A 20,383-nucleotide genomic window follows, 5' to 3' on the forward strand; every position below is an offset into this window, starting at 1 on the left:
GCACAAGCAAGTATATTGTTGTGTTGATTTAAAGCCATTTTCAAGACGGACTATGCCAGAAATACGACAGGACAGGCTCGACTTTCAGCATTAGCTTCGATGGCGATAGAAAAGAAGGAAGAAAGAAAGGAGGATAGATATTGTGTACAGTTAAAAATGATTTTTGGTGAGTAAAATATGGCTATATTCCGAAATAATATTTCAACTGTGGGCCAAGTTCTGATATCTGACAAGCTCCAGTGTTTGTATTTAATCACTAAATGCTGCTAGGAAGTGGCTTTTACCCCATTTTAGTGCAATTTCTGCCGTTTCGCGTATGGACGTATATGGACGTATCGACGTTCATCGCTGTCTTTTTCCCAGGGAAATGATACTCCGGGTCCGGTTCTGATGTCTAAAAAGCTCCAGTATTTGTATTTAATCAATAAATGCTGTTTTCGGCTGGATTTTACCCCATTTTCGGGCAATGTTTGCCGGTACGCCATTGACGTTCATCGCTGTCTTTTCCCAGGAAAATCATCCCCCTGGCCCGGTTGTAATGTCTGAAAAGCTCCAGTATTTGTATTTAATCATTAAATGCTGCTAGGAAGTGGATTTTACATTTCATTTGTTTTAAAGAAACCTACTGTGTGAAATCTTTCACAAATCCTTCCTTCCCTTCTGTTTAGAATTCCATAAATTCCTTAGGATGGTCACTGACATGTTTAAAAAAAAAAAGAATTTCCAAGTAGGTTGCGCTAGCACGTCCTGGTACAAGAAGGAATTAGATTTCCTTCCTGTCAGAAGTGGCGATCCTATCAGAACATTTTCCTTCTAGTTTTTCCAAAGTGTCTGAAGTCAGATGTTCCATCAACATGGAAAGGCAATACATCCTGAAGGAACCTGCCTGCTTATGTAACTGGATTCTGATCGATCCTCACTTGTCGGAGAAAAGAATTTGAGTTTCTGGGCTTCCAGTGGAAAAGTGGCAGGCTTGCTTGTGGATTTTCCCTCTCTGGAGTAAAATCTCCATCCACTTTACCCCCCCTCCTCATATTTCCCCCTATAAGAGGGAAGCTCCAGGTTTCCATAATCCATTCAAAACTATTTCGTAACTATTTGAAAACCTGGACACATAATCTTGGTAAGGAAGCCAGTAACGGTATTCTGTTGTCAAAACAATATGGCACAACTACAATAAACATGGTTGTTATTGTCATGTCACGTGTGCGGTCGTTTGGTCGCCGGTCTTTTGGTCGCGGTCTTTTGGTCGCGGTCTTTTGGTCGACCCGACCGCGACAACGGGCGACCAAAAGACCGGCGACAAAACAAGGTAAAACAACACGGTCTACGCATCAATAAAAGCCAACAATGGCCATGACCAGTTTCACTGAGCCGACGTGTGAGTGTATAAGAGTTTGTATGTACATGCGTTCTCCCTTTAAGAAGCTACGTCAGTCAGGGTCTTAACAAGTTCTCCAACAAAAAACAATAAAAGTCTGGGAAATTTGGAGCTTTTCTTTAGCCTAATAATTACTAGGGCATTAAGTATGACTAAACAGTAATTCGCAGTTTGTATTTAGGGAATTTGTGCAACGATTTACATGGTAATTATCACTTACCTCCCGGGCGACCAAAAGACCGGCGAACAAAAGATCGGCGACCAATCGAACATGTACCCCGCCAAATATAGTAATTGTTGTGCTATTAAAAAAATTCTCTTTGGAAAAATGGGTGTTTAACAAATAAAAGATTGGGTTTACACACTTAGAGAAGGTGAAGAAATTCAATCACTTAGGATCCGACAGCCGTTTTCTAGCCAACATAAAACAATTTAAATGGTAATTATCAATAACCTTCCGCGCGACCAAAAGACCGGCGACCAAAAAAACGGCGACCAAACGACCGAGTACCGTCATGTCATGGCCATTAATAGAAATGGAGGGTATGTACAAATGACCCTCTTTAAACATGCAAAAAAACTAAATGGTTCCATGCTATAATCATTACGAACTTCAGTCAAGACCACGGGACAGTTTGCGGTACGTTGGCCCGTTCTCTTCCACCGGGAATGCAAAACTGTTTCCGAGCCGGATGGAAAATTCACCCTCGTCTTGACATGAAGAGCCAGAGATGAAACGAATCAACCTGTTTGGATGTTATGTAACGTGTTCCTCGTGTGAGTCCACACGATTTGTCCTCAACATCTTGGACAAAGTGTCTCTCGGTGAAGCGAGAAAGATTTTCCAAGACTTTATCCACATTTTTGGAAGGCTTTTGTGCACAGAAGATTTTTTTTGTCTCGCTTCAAACTCACTTGTTCTACCAAAAAGTGTAAGAAGAGCTTGATCTTTGACATCAATGAATCTCTTGAGGGTCCTTGCTTAAAGGGGCTCAAAATCTAATGGCAAGTAGGAAGAATCTATTTCTTTATAACTTTTTGCTCTGATTTCTTAATTAGCATGTCTCAATAGCAGTGGCGGTCTGTGCATTTTCTAGTGGTGCTTTCAGTTATCGGAATCAATCCAACCCTCAAAAACTATTTTATATTTTTAGAACAGGTCATCAAGCTGTTAACATTTGGGTAACATTTTGATCATTTGGTTGCCAAAAAAAGTACCCGGAATAAATCCAGTTTTAGTTTGGGGCGTCTTTAAAAGAAAACAATGTCATAACACATAAATACAAGCTAAAACTAGACTAAACTTGCATAAAATAACAGTAAAAAAGTTCAAATATGCAAAAATGATGTGTAAAACTGGACGTTCAATAGTCTATCATTTATCTAAATAATAATAACAATAATTTCATATTTAATTGTGAGAAAAAAGTCTGTTAATCACTGTTAATATCAAAACAACTACTGAACCTTTTATGCTACATCTAAATTACTGTAGAAAATAAAAAGAAGATAGCTGATAATCTGCAAAATGTCAAAAGTGAAAGAAAAATAATAATAAGAATTATTATTTGACATTGGATCAGAAAATTAAATATTCACTGTTAACTTTGAGCATAACAGTTGCTTACCATGAAACGAAACATGACCCAGGATAACAAAGCAGAAGATTTATTAACCATCGGCACAATGACATATTTTTTTTCAGCTTGTCCCTTTCCACGCAACAGTATTTAAAAAAAGGTCAGTACATAAACATAAAAATAAGTTATGTACAAGCACCCCACCAATCATGCTTTTCACTTTAATGGCCACATAATAAATAACTTTTTTAGTTTTAAATAATAATTCCATAAAACACAAAAGGTCAATAAGATTCACTGCATTACCCGGTAAGAGAAAGGAAATAAACATATTGACAACATTAACAGGGTATTCCACATAGTGATCCTTTTTTTGTAAAGGCCAACAAAAAAAGCCGCTCGGCATTTTCTTTTATGGCTTGAGGTCAGTACCACATGAGAGGTGGCAAAGGTCCCACAATAACCGACCCTACTGGGGGTGAGGGGGCAGTATTGAAAGACGCGAAGCCCAAATTAGCCTCAGACGCCGCCTCCGCGGCCTGACGCATAAACCTACGTGACTTTTAACGGCCGCTTCACTTGTTGCAAAGTGTATAATTCTGGAACTCAATTTAGAAATCACATTTTGGGCATAGTGAATCAATCAAGTCCAGCAATAAACTCTGGCTAAAGTTGGCGAATGATAGCTTTGAAAAGGCCACTGGCCTCCAGGGGATTTTTTTTTTTAAAGGAACACCATTCGCATGAATAAATGAGCAAAACGTGTGATATTTATTACAGACAGGCAAAAACTCACATTTGTTTAGAATGGAGGAATTTGACGTTAGTGTTAAGCGTGTCCATGTCACATGATGGAGGTCTGCACAGGTGTGAATGACGGCGGTCACCCACCGGGATGCGGACTCTAGGAGGTGAGCTTGGAGTAGCTGGGTGGGGAGAAGCGTCGGCGCAGGTACTTGAGGATGTACAGGGGCAGGCAGCTGACCAGCGTGATGGCCGTCACCTTCCACAGGAACGACGGAGTTGTGATGAAGTACACATCTGATGAAAATTGAAAAAGCATAATCGTGATTTCCCTGTACGGTTCGATTTAATGCACTGTTTACATGAAAAATGTAACACACGCAGGAAAGCCAAAGTGACCTTGTTCATTACCTCACTTTACTTTAATACTCAATATTAAAGGGACCACCAAGACACCAGTGGCGGGCCGTCAGGGCCTTCAAGGCCCTCTCTACTGGCCTAAGAAATATCTGAATCATATATTATATTTTGTCCATCAATACTTATTAAATAATTCCAAATTGTCTGTTAGCTTCCTTTCATTGCTTTTCCCCCTGGTTGCACTGCTTCCAGATGTGTGTTTTCATATTGAAGCATTTAACCAATCACATTTCAGCCATTATTTGTTGCCAGGGTCAGAAATCTGCCTCAAAGCCTTCACAATCAGTTCTGCGGGCTCTGCTGCATTAAACAAGCGTCGATAAGACTGTTGCTTTAACCAATCAGATTTCGAGTTGGCAACACCACAATGCATTGTCGCAGGCATAGGGATTCGTCATCGCTTTCACCAACTATGATTAGCTACCAAACTGTATCTGGAGCTAGCTGCACAAGCAAATATATTGTGGTGTTGATTTAAAGCCATTTTCAAGACAGACTATGCCAGAAATACGACAGGACAGGCTCGACTTTCAGCATTAGCTTCGATGGCGATATAAAAGAAGGAAGAAAGAAAGGAGGATGGATATTGTGTACAGTTAAAAAGGATTTTCAGTGAGTAAAATATGGCTATATTCCTAAATAATATTTCAATTGTGGGCCCGGTTCTGATATCTGAAAAGCTCCAGTGTTTGTATTTAATCACTAAATGCTGCTAGGAAGTGGATTTTACCCCATTTTAGTGCAAATTTTGCCGTTTGGCCATTGACATCCATCGCTGTCTTTTCCCGGGGAAATCACCTCCCTGGCCCGGTTGCAATGTCTGAAAAGCTCCAGTATTTGTATTTAATCATGAAATGCTGCTAGGAAGTGGATTTTACCCAATTTTTGTGCATTGATTTATTGATTATTATGTGTCGCAGCTGTAGATGCAGTCGAGGTTTTATAGCCATAAAATAGTTTTTGGGGGTTGGATTGATTCGTTGAAGGCGCTACGAGAAAATGCACGGACCGCCACTGCAAGACACATTATGCTAACGCATGCAAATATGATCTTTTGAAATAGGAACATTAATCATTTTTATTGCGTTGTACCTTTGCAAAAGGTTGGTTGATGCTAATGTCCCTTGGAATAAATTTCCAGTATTTTTCTATGTATAGCATCACATCCGTACCACGCACCCATTATACTTGCACAATCTATCAATTCAACAAAGGAAAAAAACAGCCTCTTCTAACAAAACAAGAGAAGACTAACCTTTAAAATCTATTCCTGTGCGCCTCAATGTGGAACAGTGTCCCAAAAAGGCTATATGTACCTTACCACATGGTAGTCATGGTTTACAGTGGTCGATACGACAGGCTTCAAATGGAACTCCACAGGCCACATAAAACTCAAAATAAAGACTGGTAACATTTTGGGTGCAACTGGTCAACACAAGTCCATGTGCCAACTCATCACAAACCAACTATTGTGGTCCTTTTCTTTTTGAAACATTACGGAGAGCACACCTTATTCGTCAAGCCTATGTAGGATGCCAGTCATAAAGTTATGCTTAGTTTGAAATGTGTTGTTGTTGTGGTCTTATTGCTCTTTTTCCCATAAGTGGTACTAGACCAACAATAATTACTGTAATTTTTTGACTATAAAATGCACCCACCAGATTTTACAAGAAAAATATTTCTTCATATATATAAGATTTACTCGCTCGTGGGGATAGGTGTGATGGAAAATAAATGAATGAAAAAGATGGACTGGACTAAAAGACACCGTGACCGGATGATTTGCCGAAAGACGTTTCGCCGAACGGACGTTTCGCCGAACGGACGTTTCGCCGAACGGACGTTTCGCCGAACGGACGTTTCGCCGAACGGACGTTTCGCCGAACGGACATTTCGCCGAACGGACGTTTCGCCGAACGGACGTTTCGCCGAACGGACGTTTCGCCGAACGGACGTTTCGCCGAACGGACGTTTCGCCGAACGGACGTTTCGCCGAACGGACGTTTCGCCGAAACGGGATTCGCGCGCTCGCCCCGCCCCCGGATCGTGTGTGTATGTTTTTCAACCTTGGTACAAAAAACAACACAATGAGAAACATCCCCACTTTTATTTGTGTAATAAAATAATAAATTAAACACTATTTTTTTTGGCGAAACGTCCATTCGGCGAACTGTCCGTTCGGCGAAATGTCCATTCGGCGAACTGTCCGTCGGTGAAACGTCCGTCGGCGAAACGTCTTTCGGCGAATCGTCCGAGTACCATAAGACAAGTGTCCACTTTGTATGATTGGCAAGTTAGGCCAAAATACATGCTTATCATTACCTTATAAAAATCCATAAATAAGGCACACTTGACTATAAGGCGAAGGTGGAAAAAAAGTAGGGTCTTATAGTCTGGAAATTACAGAAATATTTTATCTGCAGCGACCAACAATCCCCAGCTACTCCGTTTGCTGGTTGGATAAAGCCACAGTTAAAATTGAAATTTTCCACGCTTCGAATGTCCTCGTGTATCTTGCATTTTCCAATTCGTTCAACTAAACCGCCCTCAAAAACGGCGTTTGAGTTTAAAGCACGTTGAAAAGTTTGCCCTTAATTGTTTCATAAAGTCATAAAATAGATTATCACACAGACTCACCAATGAAGTCGTGCAGGAAGACGAGCGATGCCACGTAACAGGCCAAGCTGAGGAGCTCGGCGACCATCATGAGCCAGTGCCACGTCTGAATGGTCAGAGCCACCATGAGCAGCTCGGTGAGAATGAGCGACGTGAAGGAAATGGCAACGATGTGGACAAACTCCGACTCGAAGAGCAGCAAGGCGCCGTACATGATGATGCTGCCTGCGAGGGGCGACACGTTCATTGTCACCCAAGTCGACAGTACAGCGAGCGGCTCACGACATTTCTGACATATTTTGGGGGTTAAGAACGGCTCACGATAAACGCGTCTGCGAAAAGGCATATCGCAATCTATTTGGAAATGCTTGGGATCACCGTTAACTAGCCATAGCATTTAGCTAGGACTACTACGTATTTTACAGTTTAAACTACCATGTGAAAATCAACAAAATTGTAGCAAGAAGGGGAAATCTATTTTTTTTACACAATTTAAAAAAAAATGACAAGCTCACTGATGAACTTCTTACCTTGATAAATACTTATTAAAACCCATATTAGAAACGTCTTAAAGGACAGAGGTCTACCCTGGGGAAGAAAAACATGACAAGACATTCACATTTAAGATATGGTACTCTGATAAGTCTGACATCTCTGTGAGAATTTGTGAATACCTTCAACAGGTCTTTGTACAACTCAGGATACAACATGGCGACTTCGGATTTGACATCTTTGTCCAACACCAAAGAGAAGACGGGGAACATGGTGTAGAGGGAGGAATAGCTGAAACATGTGGAACGAGATCGTGATGTCTCATGTCAATTGCTTGGAGAGTTCCATTGATATATCTTAGGTTATGTCTTTTTACATCTCACCCAATAATGAGGAATCCTTGATAAAGTGGCACTGAAGCAAAATAGAAGACGGATGAGAAGACAGCCTGTAGCAAAACAAGAAATTTGTTATTTATAAACATCCATATTCTGTGTTAATGACATTCACATAAGACTCCGCTTTCGCAGGAATAATTCCTTTTTCCCAAAAGGTCAGCTCTGAAAAGAAGGCCCAATTTCAGCGATTGGACAAGAAGATGAATCTTCCACATGAACATTCTTGGCCTAAATGCGACACGTCGACCGCCAAGCCCTCGCAACTAAATTTGGCATGGCTGATGCAGTATTGAGCTGTCAAGCGCCCCGCTTTGCTGCTCACAGCTGTGGTTGTGGTCGTCCAGACATGTGGAGGAGCCCCCTCCGCCCACGCAGAAGTGAGTCATGGGCTCGCCCTCCGTGGCAGACCCCAAGGTTGGACTCAGACAGTAGCGGCGGTGTGGGGGTGTCTGACTCACGAACCCGTATTCATGCCCCAAATTGGATGCTTGCGCTATGCTAACTTTATTTGATATCATTTTTGTTTGAGGAATTAAACTAGAGAAACTAACACTGACTAACATTTCTTTCTCTCAGTGTAACAATTAGATTCTGGCCTAATGGTTATTAGATGTGGTGATCATTTGCAGTTTTAGGCACCAAATTATAATAAGATGCTAAGAAAGTGAAGCTATCCCATCCCTGGGTTCGTGTGCGGTCGATTGGTCGCGGTCTTTTGGTCGCGGTCTTTTGGTCGCCGGTCTTTTGGTCGCCGGTCTTTTGGTCGCCGGTCTTTTGGTCGCCGGTCTTTTGGTCGCCGGTCTTTTGGTCGCCGGTCTTTTGGTCGCCGGTCTTTTGGTCACCGGTCTTTTGGTCACCCGTTGTCGCGGTCGGGGCGACCAAAAGACCGGCGACCAAAAGACCGACGACAAAACAAGGTAAAACAACACGGTGTACGCATCAATAAAAGCCAACAATGGCCATGAGCAGTTTCACTGAGCCGACGTGGGAGTGTATAAGAGTTTGTATGTACATGAGTTGTCCCTTTAAGAAGCTACGTCAGTCAGGGTCTTAACAAGTTCTCCAACAAAAAACAATAAAAGTCCGGGAAATTTGGAGCTTTTCTTTAGCCTAATAATTACTAGGGCATTAAGTATGACTAAATAGTAATTCGCCGTTTGTATTCAGGGAATTTGAGCAACGATTTAAATGGTAATTACCACTTACTTTCCGGGCGACCAAAAGACCGGCGACCAAAAGACTGGCGACCAATCAACCGTGTACCCCTGGGTTTATCAATTTAACTTAAAAAATGTAATTATTATTATTATTATCCATGGTGTAACTCGTAAGTGGAAGCCACTCTTGCTACTAAGACTCAGCACTGAAGGTAAAATAAACAAATAATTTATAATAATTAATAGCAGAAAAAAATCGCTAAGTAGTGAATTCGCAAAAAGTGAAGTTGCGATAATCGAGGGATCACAGTGGTCGGATGTTATCAAAGGCATCATTGTAAAATGGTTTCAAACTTCATACCTGCATGGTGCTGATGCAAAGGCTCCTGTGGATAACAAACTGGCTGAGGGCTGCAGATCTTTTGTAGCTGTTGCGTCCGTGAACCATCAGGAGACGGCCTAAATGTTTGAACTGAGTCACAGAGAAGTCTGCGGCCAAGGAGGCCTGTTTGCCTTCCTGTCAAACACAGGCAAGCCAGTGAGGACTGAATCTTACTGTAAAACAATGATCTTTTTTGTGCTTGTCAAACAGTAATTAGGATTTCCCAAAACACAGTTGTTGTATCTAAGAAACATTACACGTAAGAGTCTTCTAAACCTAGCAGAACCAATTATAGCAGTATAATTAAAATATAATTTTAACTAAGAAGAAACTCAGAAAATAAGGTCAGTGTAGTGTTCGTGCCTGGTATGTAATCTACTTTGTTTTCCCCCCAATGTAAATTAACCATTGCACACAGACAATGAAAATAGACTCATGCATGTGCACATGACTCTGCACAATGTGAACGCGCAAGGGCTTTTGACAGGAAAGGAGAGCTGTGAGAGAAGTTTGGTGGGTACAAATCTCACTTTCCCCTCCACTCCCACGCCACAGTCGGCTTCCTGGATCATGCTGACGTCGTTTCCTCCATCTCCTAAGAGAAAACAAAAGCCATAGAGGTGTCAGGATTCACATCGGTGGCGCTCCAATACGATGGCTTCTTAAGACACGTTCATAATCACAGACCAGAAACCTGGCTGGAGGGCAAATTTGAATTTGTAATTCAGGCATCGGTCTCGCTGCCCAGTTCACTTTACCACAGTTTCAATTTGGAAGGATATAGTAGCGTGAGAAAACAAACTATACACACATTTCTGCTTGAAACACACAACTGTGATTGTTAGTTACAAGCCGGTTCTTTTCGTCCGTACCTACTGCACATGTGAGTTTGCCCGTGCGCTCCTGCAATAGCCGGATGATCTGAGCCTTCTGGGTGGGGGCACACCGGCAGCAGACCACAGCGGGACACTGACACGCCAGCTCCATGAACTCGTATTCGTAGTATTTGAGACAAACCTGCAGCGGGGATGACAGTTCAGCCCTGTAATCTAGATTTGTTTGCATTGTCCGACCCTCACACTGAACTTTTGCATCAAAGATTCATTTTTCTTCCTCAGTTGTTTCAATTTCTTTAAATTTACTAACCAAATTCCTCCCCCAAAAATGAATTACCTCCAGTGAGTCCCCAGAGATCACCAGTGCACAGTCATGTTTCCTCCGGAAGGCGTTGAGTTCTAGATGGGCTTCTCCTCGCGTGGTCACCTGTCGTCGTGTCAAAAGCATTAACAACTGTACTCGATCGCATGCATCTAACCAATTAACACTTGACTAGTCAATACAGTGGTACCTCTACATACGAGCAGCTCTACCTACGAGATGCTCGAGATACGAGGAAATTTTTGAGCAAATACTTCGCTCTAGAGAAAGCCAGGTGGCCATGACATGAGAGGCTGTTTATCATTGTAGCACTGTCTTTTTTGCCGCATCTCTTTCGAGTATAACAGATATCTACGAGCACTGAACGATCTCTTCACACGAGTTTCTCCTACACATGGACCAGAAAACGCACAACGCGCATACGTGGGCAAAAAGAGGGCTTTCTGGGTAATGAAGTATACTCGTGCACACAACACCGATAGCTAATGGCACCCTTTCTCAGAATAAAACTTCATTACCCACAATCAATACGTGGGTAGGCTGTCATTCCTTCCTTAGCCTGTTAGCTCCCGCGATCGCTCATTCAAGACTACTTCTCGTTGGCAAGTGGTCGTGCGTTATCCTATTGTGAGGACATTTGTGTGCATCATTTCCGGAATATTTTGAAGGGAATACAACAGCAAACAGCCCATCGATAGCAAACGTGAGGGTGGAGGCGTGGCAAACAGCTAACCGGCCAGGAGAAGAAAGGTAAAACAAATTAAAACAAAATTAGAATTCAGTTTTGTGTAAAGTTACATTAAACGTATGTTTGAGTGTGTCTGTATATATTAATCCAAGTTTGTTTGTTCGGTTACGAGTGTGTTGTCAATCTAACCTCAAATTCTGATGCGCTGACAACAGGCAATATATTTTTGACCCAGATAATAAACATTCCCATAATTAGATCCCCCATTTGCTTGCAAACAAAAACAAAAATTTTGCAAAGGCTCCGTGAACAACATATTCACTAGACATTCTAATCTAAAGTCTCAGGCTTTACAAACTAGACGTAGGCCAGTTTGACTGAGGAAACGGTGTCAGCTTCCAATTGAGACAAAAAAAAGTGCAAGAATTCATCCATGACAGCGCGTGGAGTTAATCTGTCATCGCGAGTTACGCTCATGCCAGAACATCCGCCAGCCGCTAACTCTTCAGACGTCAGCGCGCACCAGGACTTCAGTGACGACCAGGAAACTAATCCAGATGTGCGCGTCGCAGGCCCAGTCAGCATTCACGCCGTGTCCACCGGGACTCGGGTTTTCAAGGCGTGCCAGCCATTGTTATTCTCTTCCAGTAAGCACGGTTGTACGCAAAAGCTAACCTTAAGTGGTCAGCTCGCTCTCTGAGGTGGCTCGTCGCCAGGAGCGGCGCCGCGAGGGGACCATAGAAGCCCGAAGGCTGAAAAACAAATTAGGAAACGAGGCCTCAGCAGGCTCTCAGCGGGAGCGCTGTGCTTGTTTTCTCGCTCAATTTATTTCGCCTGACAGTGGCTTGGATGCCTTTACCAGTGGGAAGTGATTAATGCTTCACGGACGCTAGCTGGGCCCGCGCAGGCGGGCGAGCGCTCGCTAACGGGCCCCCGGAGGAGAGTTGACGTCTGACCTGGAATGAACCGACACCTCCCGACCCCAGCTCGCACACTTACAGGTCTGAAGATGTGAATATCCTGGTTGCGGGTGATCAGGTGGGCATTCTTGGCGGTACATGTGGCCGTTTCCAGCTTGTCTCCTGTCAGCATCCAAACCTTTCCGAAAAATAAATAGATGAATAAATTGAAAAAATTGCACATATTATTGATTGATATAAGAAACAGCAAACCTTATTAACAGAAACATAAGATGTCTTCATTGAAAGAAGGCAGGGAAAGTTAGGAATAACATGGATGATGTAACCAGTCATCCGACTAAATACCGTATTTTCACGACTATAAGGCGCACATAAAAGTCTTAAATTTTCTCCAAAATAGACAGGGCGCCTTATAATCCAGTGCGCTTTATATATGGACCAATACTAAAATTGTTATCACGATAAATATAGAATAAATCAGTCGATAGGGTACACCATCCTCTACAGCTCTCAACTATGGCAAGCAGCCCCCGACTCTATTTTCCCCGTAGAAAAAGTACTGCGCAGTGACTGCTGGGATATATAGTTCTTTTGTCAATACACCCAATGGATTGTGGCCTGGCCATCAACATCAACACAGCTTTACGAAGCATGGAAGACAGCGTTGGAATAGTTACGCTAACTACTAGCTAGCTACTATTTGCGAATGGATTGTGGCCTGGCCATCGACATCAACACAGCTTTACGAATCATGGAAGACAGCGTTGGAATAGTTATGCTAGCTACTAGCTAGCTACTATTTGCAAATGGATTGTGGCCGCCTGGACGAACGTATAAAACTCAGCGTTTTTGATGAATCATTTGGACAGTTGTTCAATTCGGACACAGAAAATGAGGACTTTGATGGATTTGTGGGTGATGATGACGCGAGTACATTGTAAAATGGCTAAATAAAGTACAACCGAACTCAGTTTTGCTTCCGTTGCCTTTTTGAAAACGTGTTTTTAGCGTGTGGGTATAGCTTGTATGTTTAAGCTGGTGTATGTTTTAAAAAAAATCAGACTTAGGCTTGTCATCATCATTGACTAGACAATGTTTTGCCATGCCTGGCTGCGTCTATAAAAACGGTGCGTCCTTTGTGTGTGTAAAATACAGAAATAGCACTCGTTACTGACAATGCGGCTAAAAATACGATGCGCCGTATAGTCGTGAAAATACGGTATATGGAAATTTAAAATGAAATGTTAAAAAGTGAATAATCATGCTGCTAAGCCTCCAAGTCCAAGTGGACTGGACATCTATCACCGTCATTAGCAGTCACTTAGTTAATGAAATAAACAGACAATCACATATACACAAGTAAAGCTGTGACTAAGTTACAACACATATTAGTATAATGTGTTTTAATAATTTGGTTGAAAGTTTCATCCACCTTGATGCCTGCATTGCGAAGGATCTCCAAAGTAGGCCTGACGTCAGCCTGCAGCTGGTCCTCCACGCCCGTCAAACACAGGAGCTCCATCTCCATTTCCAGACTTTCGATCACCGTGGCAACTTTCAAAGAGCGGTCATGCACGCTGAGCTTAGCCTGGACGTAGCGTGCCTGAAAGAGCGAACATCGAGACGTATAGTGTTTGGTTTGTTTGCGAGTCTTTCTATTGTTTCACAAATCTGCCCACATTTTTTGCTTGTGGATCAAATTTCATCTGTTATAACTCTGGCATCAAAAAAATTAAACTTTTGCAATGCAGTAACACCTTGACACGTCACGGCTCTACTATCGTGGATTCACCACATCCCGGCCTGGATGCGCCAAATATACATGAAAAGTTTATAGTGTAGGAACAAAAATACAAACATAAAAAGGGGGAAAGTCACAGTTGGAGATTTCACTGACCAGTAGAGGTAGTGTCTACCTTTGGGATTTAAATAATAGTACAGAAAGGGTTTTAAAGGTCCAAATATTATTAAATAGACACATAAAAACACTGTCTCTACATCGCGGTTATTCATGCGGCAGGTCCTATTAACTGTGATAAGGAGGTATTACTGTATTATGTTTTTGGTCCAAAATGTAATTGTTTTCAAGGCGGGATATGTAAAAATCAATGGTACTTTTTAAATATTTGAACTTGAAAACTGACAAAATTTTACCCAAACGTAATACAAAAGCCAGCCCCAGTAGAAGGAACAAAATAAAATAAAAATATGACGCGCAGAAATGGTGCATTACACACATACGCTGTCCTATGAAAACATTTGAATTATTTATGTTAGAATTAAATCAACTAGAAGCCTGAGAGTTTCAAAAGGCTTCCGAAGCCACTTCGGCAAGTGCGTAAACGCCTGTCTTTTTGCCGTTGCGGCTTTGGGGTTGCTCGCCAATAAGATAACGCAAAAACAATCTGCTGGTGACTCAGACAGGAAATACAAAGTATGTGTGCCTGTGTGTTTGTGACTCATTGCTGCCCACCAGCTCAAATACGCGATTATTCAGATCACAAACTGCAGCCTGCGGGGGAGTGACCTCGCCCTCCTTGAACAATGAGTGGGGGGGTGGGGTGACAAGGGGGTTCAAAGGTTAATCTAATCTCCCAGCAACAATCGTATTCATGAGGACTGTATGTCTGAAGGCAAAAATGTAATATTTGTACTTTGAGACGCCTCTTCCATGGCAACGGTTTAAAAAAAAAATACGATTCATCATCATGTTTTGTTGTGCTGTACACTGGAGACTAAATTTCAGAAAGTGGGTTCTAGAGTGGACACAGGTTTTGCATGGTTTGGACACAGAAGTGCATACTTTCAGACTTTATGCCAATAGCAAGCAATATTGGTGCTTTGCAACATTATTGAGGAGAACGAGCATAAAAGTCCTTTAAACTCACTAACCTACCTCAAAGTCTTGATACTGTTCCTCAGTCAGGGACTTCTTGGAAACAACAAGAACACGAAGACCTTCTCTCGCCATGTTCCCACACTATAAAAACAACCAACAAGATTCAGAGAAATTCCCAATATTAATTCAACTATAGTAAAAACACCTGGAAAAAAATATGCAATTACACAAGATGACAAAACCCCGTACAAATTCATTAATTGACCGCCCATAGTGAGGTTTTTAGTAAATCAGCTTTAAAATAACAGGATTAATCACCAAAATACTATTTTATTGTTTCTGGAATGGTTAATGAATTTTACATTCACTGAATTAGATTTTAATTAAAAAATCTAACCATTATTGCACTGGATAAATATTCAAATAAGATTCTAACTTTTGTGTGGAGTTTGTAAATCTCTGATACGGATGTACAAAAATTAAATTATTTTGTGATTCTATAATTCTAGTTGTTAATGCTAAAAGACCAAGATCTTATCGATTTTAAAATGTCACTGCAAGTTATTGAAAGATTTTCAAAACATGTTCTCATTTGTATAATGGGGGTCAAGTATACAAATGAGTTTGACACACAAGTTTGATTTACTTAATGAAGGGACAAAATATGAAGATGTAAATGTTCATTAATAGATTAACGAACGTATAAAAAGATGGCAATATGCTTTAAACAGATAAATAAACTGAGGCTATGCCAAAAATGACAAAAAACAGTCACTACCTCTTCTTCCAGCCAATCATTATACTGGACAATGCCAGCCATCACCACATCAGCACCTTTCATGTAGAATGTGATCTCTCCAGTCGATTCATCCTGTTGGAAATAATGCATTTCAAATAAAGCGAGTTCTAGTACTAATTGAAAATGTGTTTCAGAGCTATGGATTTCATAAAGGGACTAAGTGCATGTACATTTTGCGTTTGAGCTAAAAACCTGCAGATTGAGCCCCTGCCCCCCTCCAAAAAAAAAAACAGGCAGTAACTTCGTCATTTAATCTCTCGCTAAATCATCCGCAGTTTTTCCTCAGAGAAACACGTGAATTCCAAACGGACACAGATGCTATGGTCTGTATCTGAACTTGCATTTCGGAAAGCTTCATGGAAAAACAACAGGGATCTTGGCACTCACTCGCACGATGATGCCCATCCTCTTGCTCTCATACGTAAAGGGGAAAATCTGCAGGATAGTGAAATTCATAATTTGCCCAGTAGGAGTCCTGAGTTGCATGGAGGACTGGTCTCTCCCAACCAGTGTCAGGCCAACACTCTCTGTCCACTGCACCAGCGACACCTGCAGACAGTCGGTGGGAATGAAGTTGGTATGAGAGATTATTGATTGGAATACCATTATGGGACATTATTTTTCCATTACTTGAATCGTGAAGTGAACAGAATCCCTACCCTGAACAGACTCTTTCAGACTTATTCAGTCATATTCAGGATGAATCAATGACCGGAGAATCGGAGCACTACACACTATTGATTTGTGAACTGGAGTGTGATTAAAATGATCTAAGACAGCGTAAAAGGATAGAGGGGGACAACCACTTCTAATACTCAAGGACATTTTGGAGGAAATTTAAGGAGATGAATCAATCAATACCTGAAGTTGTGGATCAAACAACTAATGGAGGTTATGTATCTCAGCTAACTTTGGGCAATCTGATGCCACCCAATCGCAGTGAAATACAATATGTACATAACTATCAATTTAAACCACAGTCTTGATTGCTGTTACTTAAAGTATATTTTATCATAATAGTGGAATTGATTTGGCCCGAGCAAAATAAAGAGGGAGTAGGTGAGTTTTCAGCAAATAGGCGGGACCACAAAAAGCAGCAAAATCCAAACCCGAAAAGCGTGACGTTTTACTGTGAAATTAATTGTATTGCATTGTGTAATTGTGTGTGATTTTTTTCTTTGACTCTTGTTCTTTTTAGAGAGCCAGTCTTTTATGGCTTGTGCTGTGAAGCTTTTTGGGTTAATTTTTTTTATTTATTTTTATTTTTAAATCAGCTGCTTACAGCAGTGCCTGACACGTGTGCATGCATGCCCTCTACTGGCTACCTCGTGAACTACAGGGAATCCAGGCACCAATAAGTCCGTAAATAATTAATCAACTCTATTTTTTAAAAAAGGGTTTGGAGGATCAATAGACTTGAACAAGGCTACATGGCTACCAACTATCAAGATGATCGGTTAATGCACAACAGAGTAGTATTTTACAGTGAAGATTCCAAAAGTAGAACAACAACTACATTCACACTGTCACAGGCCTTCAGCCTGTAAAAATACTAAAACTAACTCACGGATCTGTTCAAAAAATAGCTCAGCACTCACAAGCCATGGTGATTTTCTAGTAAGAATGTTATCATTTACTCTTTTTAATGTTACATGGAAATAGTCTAATAATCTAAATGACGTTTATGAATCAGCTCTATATTAGGACTTTCATGCCGGCAGGTGGGAAAGCGAAACCAGCCTATAATGCTGAGCTCAGGAATGTGCATCGTCTTACACATTTCTCATTAGCGTCACATCCAAAGATTCAAAGGGAGTCGTTTCCTCCGAACAACAAAGGGTGGTGGGTTCCTCAATGACAAAAGCAGTGACCTGTGAAACATGTTCAGAGGAAACCCAAAAGGGGATAAGTGCAGGAGACTTGGGAGCACATAAAGGAAATCCGTATTTATGCTGCAGGAAACGGATCGTGTCGAATTCAGGAGACCTTTTCCTGGTGTTCAAAGAACGCGTACCATTGAGGACGCAAATGTGGGATGACATTTGGCTTGTGACACTTCAAGGAGGAAAGCAACCGAGGGAAGACCCGCAGTACAAACGCACCACGGTCCTTGTTAGGATGGTTTGACCGTGTTACACAATAAAAGTGGAGAAACAAGCAAATCACTCATCGTGGCTAGATGTGTGAAAACACCCAACACCAGGAGCTGGTGTGGGAATTTCAACTTTTGTGTTTTTCTTTCCTACATTGTGTGCAATAAAACACAGTGAGACCTCGACTCTTGCACGCCATATAAGTAGTAAAACATGGAGTCAATGCCAGTACACACAAACGTATAGTGGTACCTCGACATACGAGCAGCTCTACCTACGAGATGCTCGAGCTACGATGAAAATTTGGATCAAATAATTCGCCCGAGATACGACAAAAAATTCAAGATGCGAGAAAGCCAGGTGGCCATGGCACTGTCTTGCCGTATCTCTTTCGGGTATAAAATATATCTACGAGCACGGCGCTTTGCATTTTCCCCCGTTAGTCAATGCATAATACTACATACAAAGTGAACAGAGTTGCGCAAAGAAAAGGCGAACGTTAAACATTAACATTAAGCATTAAACGCGAAATAATTGAAAAATATGAGTGGTGTACGTGTTACCGAGCTTGCTTTTCCGCCGGCATAGTGACATTCATGACGAGATGGAGAGCCTTCTTTTATTGTGGATAAAAGATAAACAGTTAGCAGGAGATAGCGTGACCGAGTCTACTATATGTGAAAAATCCAGCGGAATTTACATGGATTTGATAACAATGAAATGATCTGAAAAGAGGGAGCCTTCAACACCTTCAGAACCCTTTAAAGCGAGTCATGGCTGGTTAGAAAAATTTACAAAAAGATCTGGAATACACTCGGTAATCAGACACGGGGAAGCAGCAAGTTCCAATTCGAAAGCCGCGGTGGAATTTATCAAGACATTTGCTTCGATTATCACCCAGGAAAGTTACAACGAAGCGGCAAGAGTTTGCGGATTTTGTAGAAAAGAGGCACCCTGACAAGCTGGCAAGTGGTCGCGCGTTATCGTATTGTGATGACATTTGTGCGTGTCATTTTCGAAATATTTTGAAGGGAAGGCAAAAACAAACAACTCTTGATGCCTTCGTTTTGAAGACTCCGGCTGAATGTCCGGGTGAGTCAACCCGTAGAACAAAGGTAAAAAAGATTAAAACAAAATTAGAATTAAGTTTTGTGTTAAGTTACATTAAACATATGTTTGAGTGTCTGTATATATTAATCCAAGTTAATTTAAATGTGTTTGTTCGGTTACGAGTGCATTGCCGTGGATAAAGTCTCCCGATACCCAGCCCTCTTCTACGTATGTGTATGTCCGCCTGTGTATCTTCCGCGTCTAATTTTATAGTTCTATTAAACATATTTTAGTACTATTAAACCACTCGTTATTAGTTACTTTGTCAATATATGGCGAATTAGAACAAATAAAAATGATTTTTCCAATCCAATATCCTGTTTTTGGTGTTTTTTCAGAGGGTTGGAACGAATTAATTTGTTTTTAGTTCATTTAAATGAGAAAGTTCGCTCGAGTTACGAGAAGCTCGACATACGAGCTCAGTCCCGGAACGGATTAAGATCGTATGTCGAGGTACCACTGTATAGGACTGGCAAGCCTGCGTATGTAGCCCAAAAAGGTAGACATTTTCAGAGAATGTAGTGAAAATTTTGCAGAATAATTACATGATGGTGCGCTTACCTCGTCCGGGCTGGCGGCCTGGTAAACCCTGCAGGTGTCTTCGTAGTGCTGCTCCGCTTCGGCCTGGTCCGTCACGCCGTTAGACTCGTACGTCGGCGTGACATTGTGCACCAACGCGATGGCTTTCACCGCCTCGTGAACTCTACTGCTGATGGTTTTGCGAACCTTTGTGGCCGCTGGGGTCCTGGAGGCCGGAAGGTCATGGGTGGGCTGAGGCGCACACACGGGGACACAGATGAAGACAGATAGGTTTTGAAAGAGACTGTTTCTCGTGAACATTTACATTTTCTAACCTAGAGAGGGTTGTCATTTGATTATTGACTGATCAGTGGTAAAGAGAGAGTTAGATTGCTTCAATGTTCAGGTCGTTTAGGCTTTGTTGAATCATAATTCTTTATGTGGAGCATTACTGATTATGTCAATATGTGGCAGGTGACAGCAAACAGCTACTGCAGGTTTCCACCATACGGTCCATACCTGTCAACCTCTGCCGATAACTGCCCTTATAAATGATTATGATTCCCCTTACAAACCCCCAAAAAACCTTACAAACACCGTACGAGTCGTACGGTGTTTGTAAGGTTTTTTGGGGGTTTGTAAGGGGAATCATAATCATTTATAAGGGCAGTTATCGGCAGAGGTTGACAGGTATGCATACCAAGCTCTAAATCACAAGAAGCTAACATTTGATGAATTTAAACAACTTGGGCACCTTGCAAAAATTTCTTGTAATCTGGCAGACTAATAATCTGCTTTCAAATGTGGATTTGCTCATTGTTTTAATGAAGAGTGAGCCTTAAATGCCACTGCCTACAGCACATGTGTCAAAGTGGCGAACCGGGGGCCAAATCTGGCCCGCCGCATCATTTTGTGTGGCCCGGAAAGTAAATCATGAGTGCCGACTTTCTGTTTTAGGATCAAATTAAAATGAAGAGTATAGATGTATATTAAATTTCCTGATTTTCCCCCTTTTAAATCAATAATTGTAATTTTTAATCCATTGTTTTTAGTTCAAAAATCATTTTGTAAAATCTAAAAATATATT

The 20,383-nt window shown here is 41.5% G+C and overlaps 1 protein-coding gene across 1 annotated transcript in view; it reads right to left on the reverse strand.

The window, feature by feature from the left end:
* Positions 1 to 3,033: 3,033 nt before the first annotated feature.
* atp9a (ATPase phospholipid transporting 9A) overlaps positions 3,034 to 20,383 on the reverse strand; it is a 30,400-nt gene continuing 13,050 nt past the window's right edge. The window contains exons 14-28 of the mRNA XM_077611116.1: positions 19,339 to 19,548; positions 15,962 to 16,123; positions 15,554 to 15,646; positions 14,833 to 14,916; positions 13,369 to 13,539; positions 12,016 to 12,114; positions 10,344 to 10,433; positions 10,043 to 10,187; positions 9,701 to 9,765; positions 9,150 to 9,305; positions 7,617 to 7,681; positions 7,416 to 7,524; positions 7,272 to 7,329; positions 6,763 to 6,966; positions 3,034 to 4,002 (exon numbers count right to left, since the gene is read on the reverse strand). Of these exons, the coding sequence (XP_077467242.1) occupies positions 3,866 to 4,002; positions 6,763 to 6,966; positions 7,272 to 7,329; positions 7,416 to 7,524; positions 7,617 to 7,681; positions 9,150 to 9,305; positions 9,701 to 9,765; positions 10,043 to 10,187; positions 10,344 to 10,433; positions 12,016 to 12,114; positions 13,369 to 13,539; positions 14,833 to 14,916; positions 15,554 to 15,646; positions 15,962 to 16,123; positions 19,339 to 19,548 (1,848 nt within the window). The 3' untranslated portion in view covers positions 3,034 to 3,865. The remainder of the gene's footprint in view (positions 4,003 to 6,762; positions 6,967 to 7,271; positions 7,330 to 7,415; positions 7,525 to 7,616; positions 7,682 to 9,149; positions 9,306 to 9,700; positions 9,766 to 10,042; positions 10,188 to 10,343; positions 10,434 to 12,015; positions 12,115 to 13,368; positions 13,540 to 14,832; positions 14,917 to 15,553; positions 15,647 to 15,961; positions 16,124 to 19,338; positions 19,549 to 20,383) is intronic.

The sequence above is a fragment of the Stigmatopora argus genome, chromosome 1 (assembly GCF_051989625.1).
Source record: "Stigmatopora argus isolate UIUO_Sarg chromosome 1, RoL_Sarg_1.0, whole genome shotgun sequence".
In the NCBI taxonomy this organism is placed as follows: Eukaryota; Metazoa; Chordata; class Actinopteri; order Syngnathiformes; family Syngnathidae; genus Stigmatopora; species Stigmatopora argus.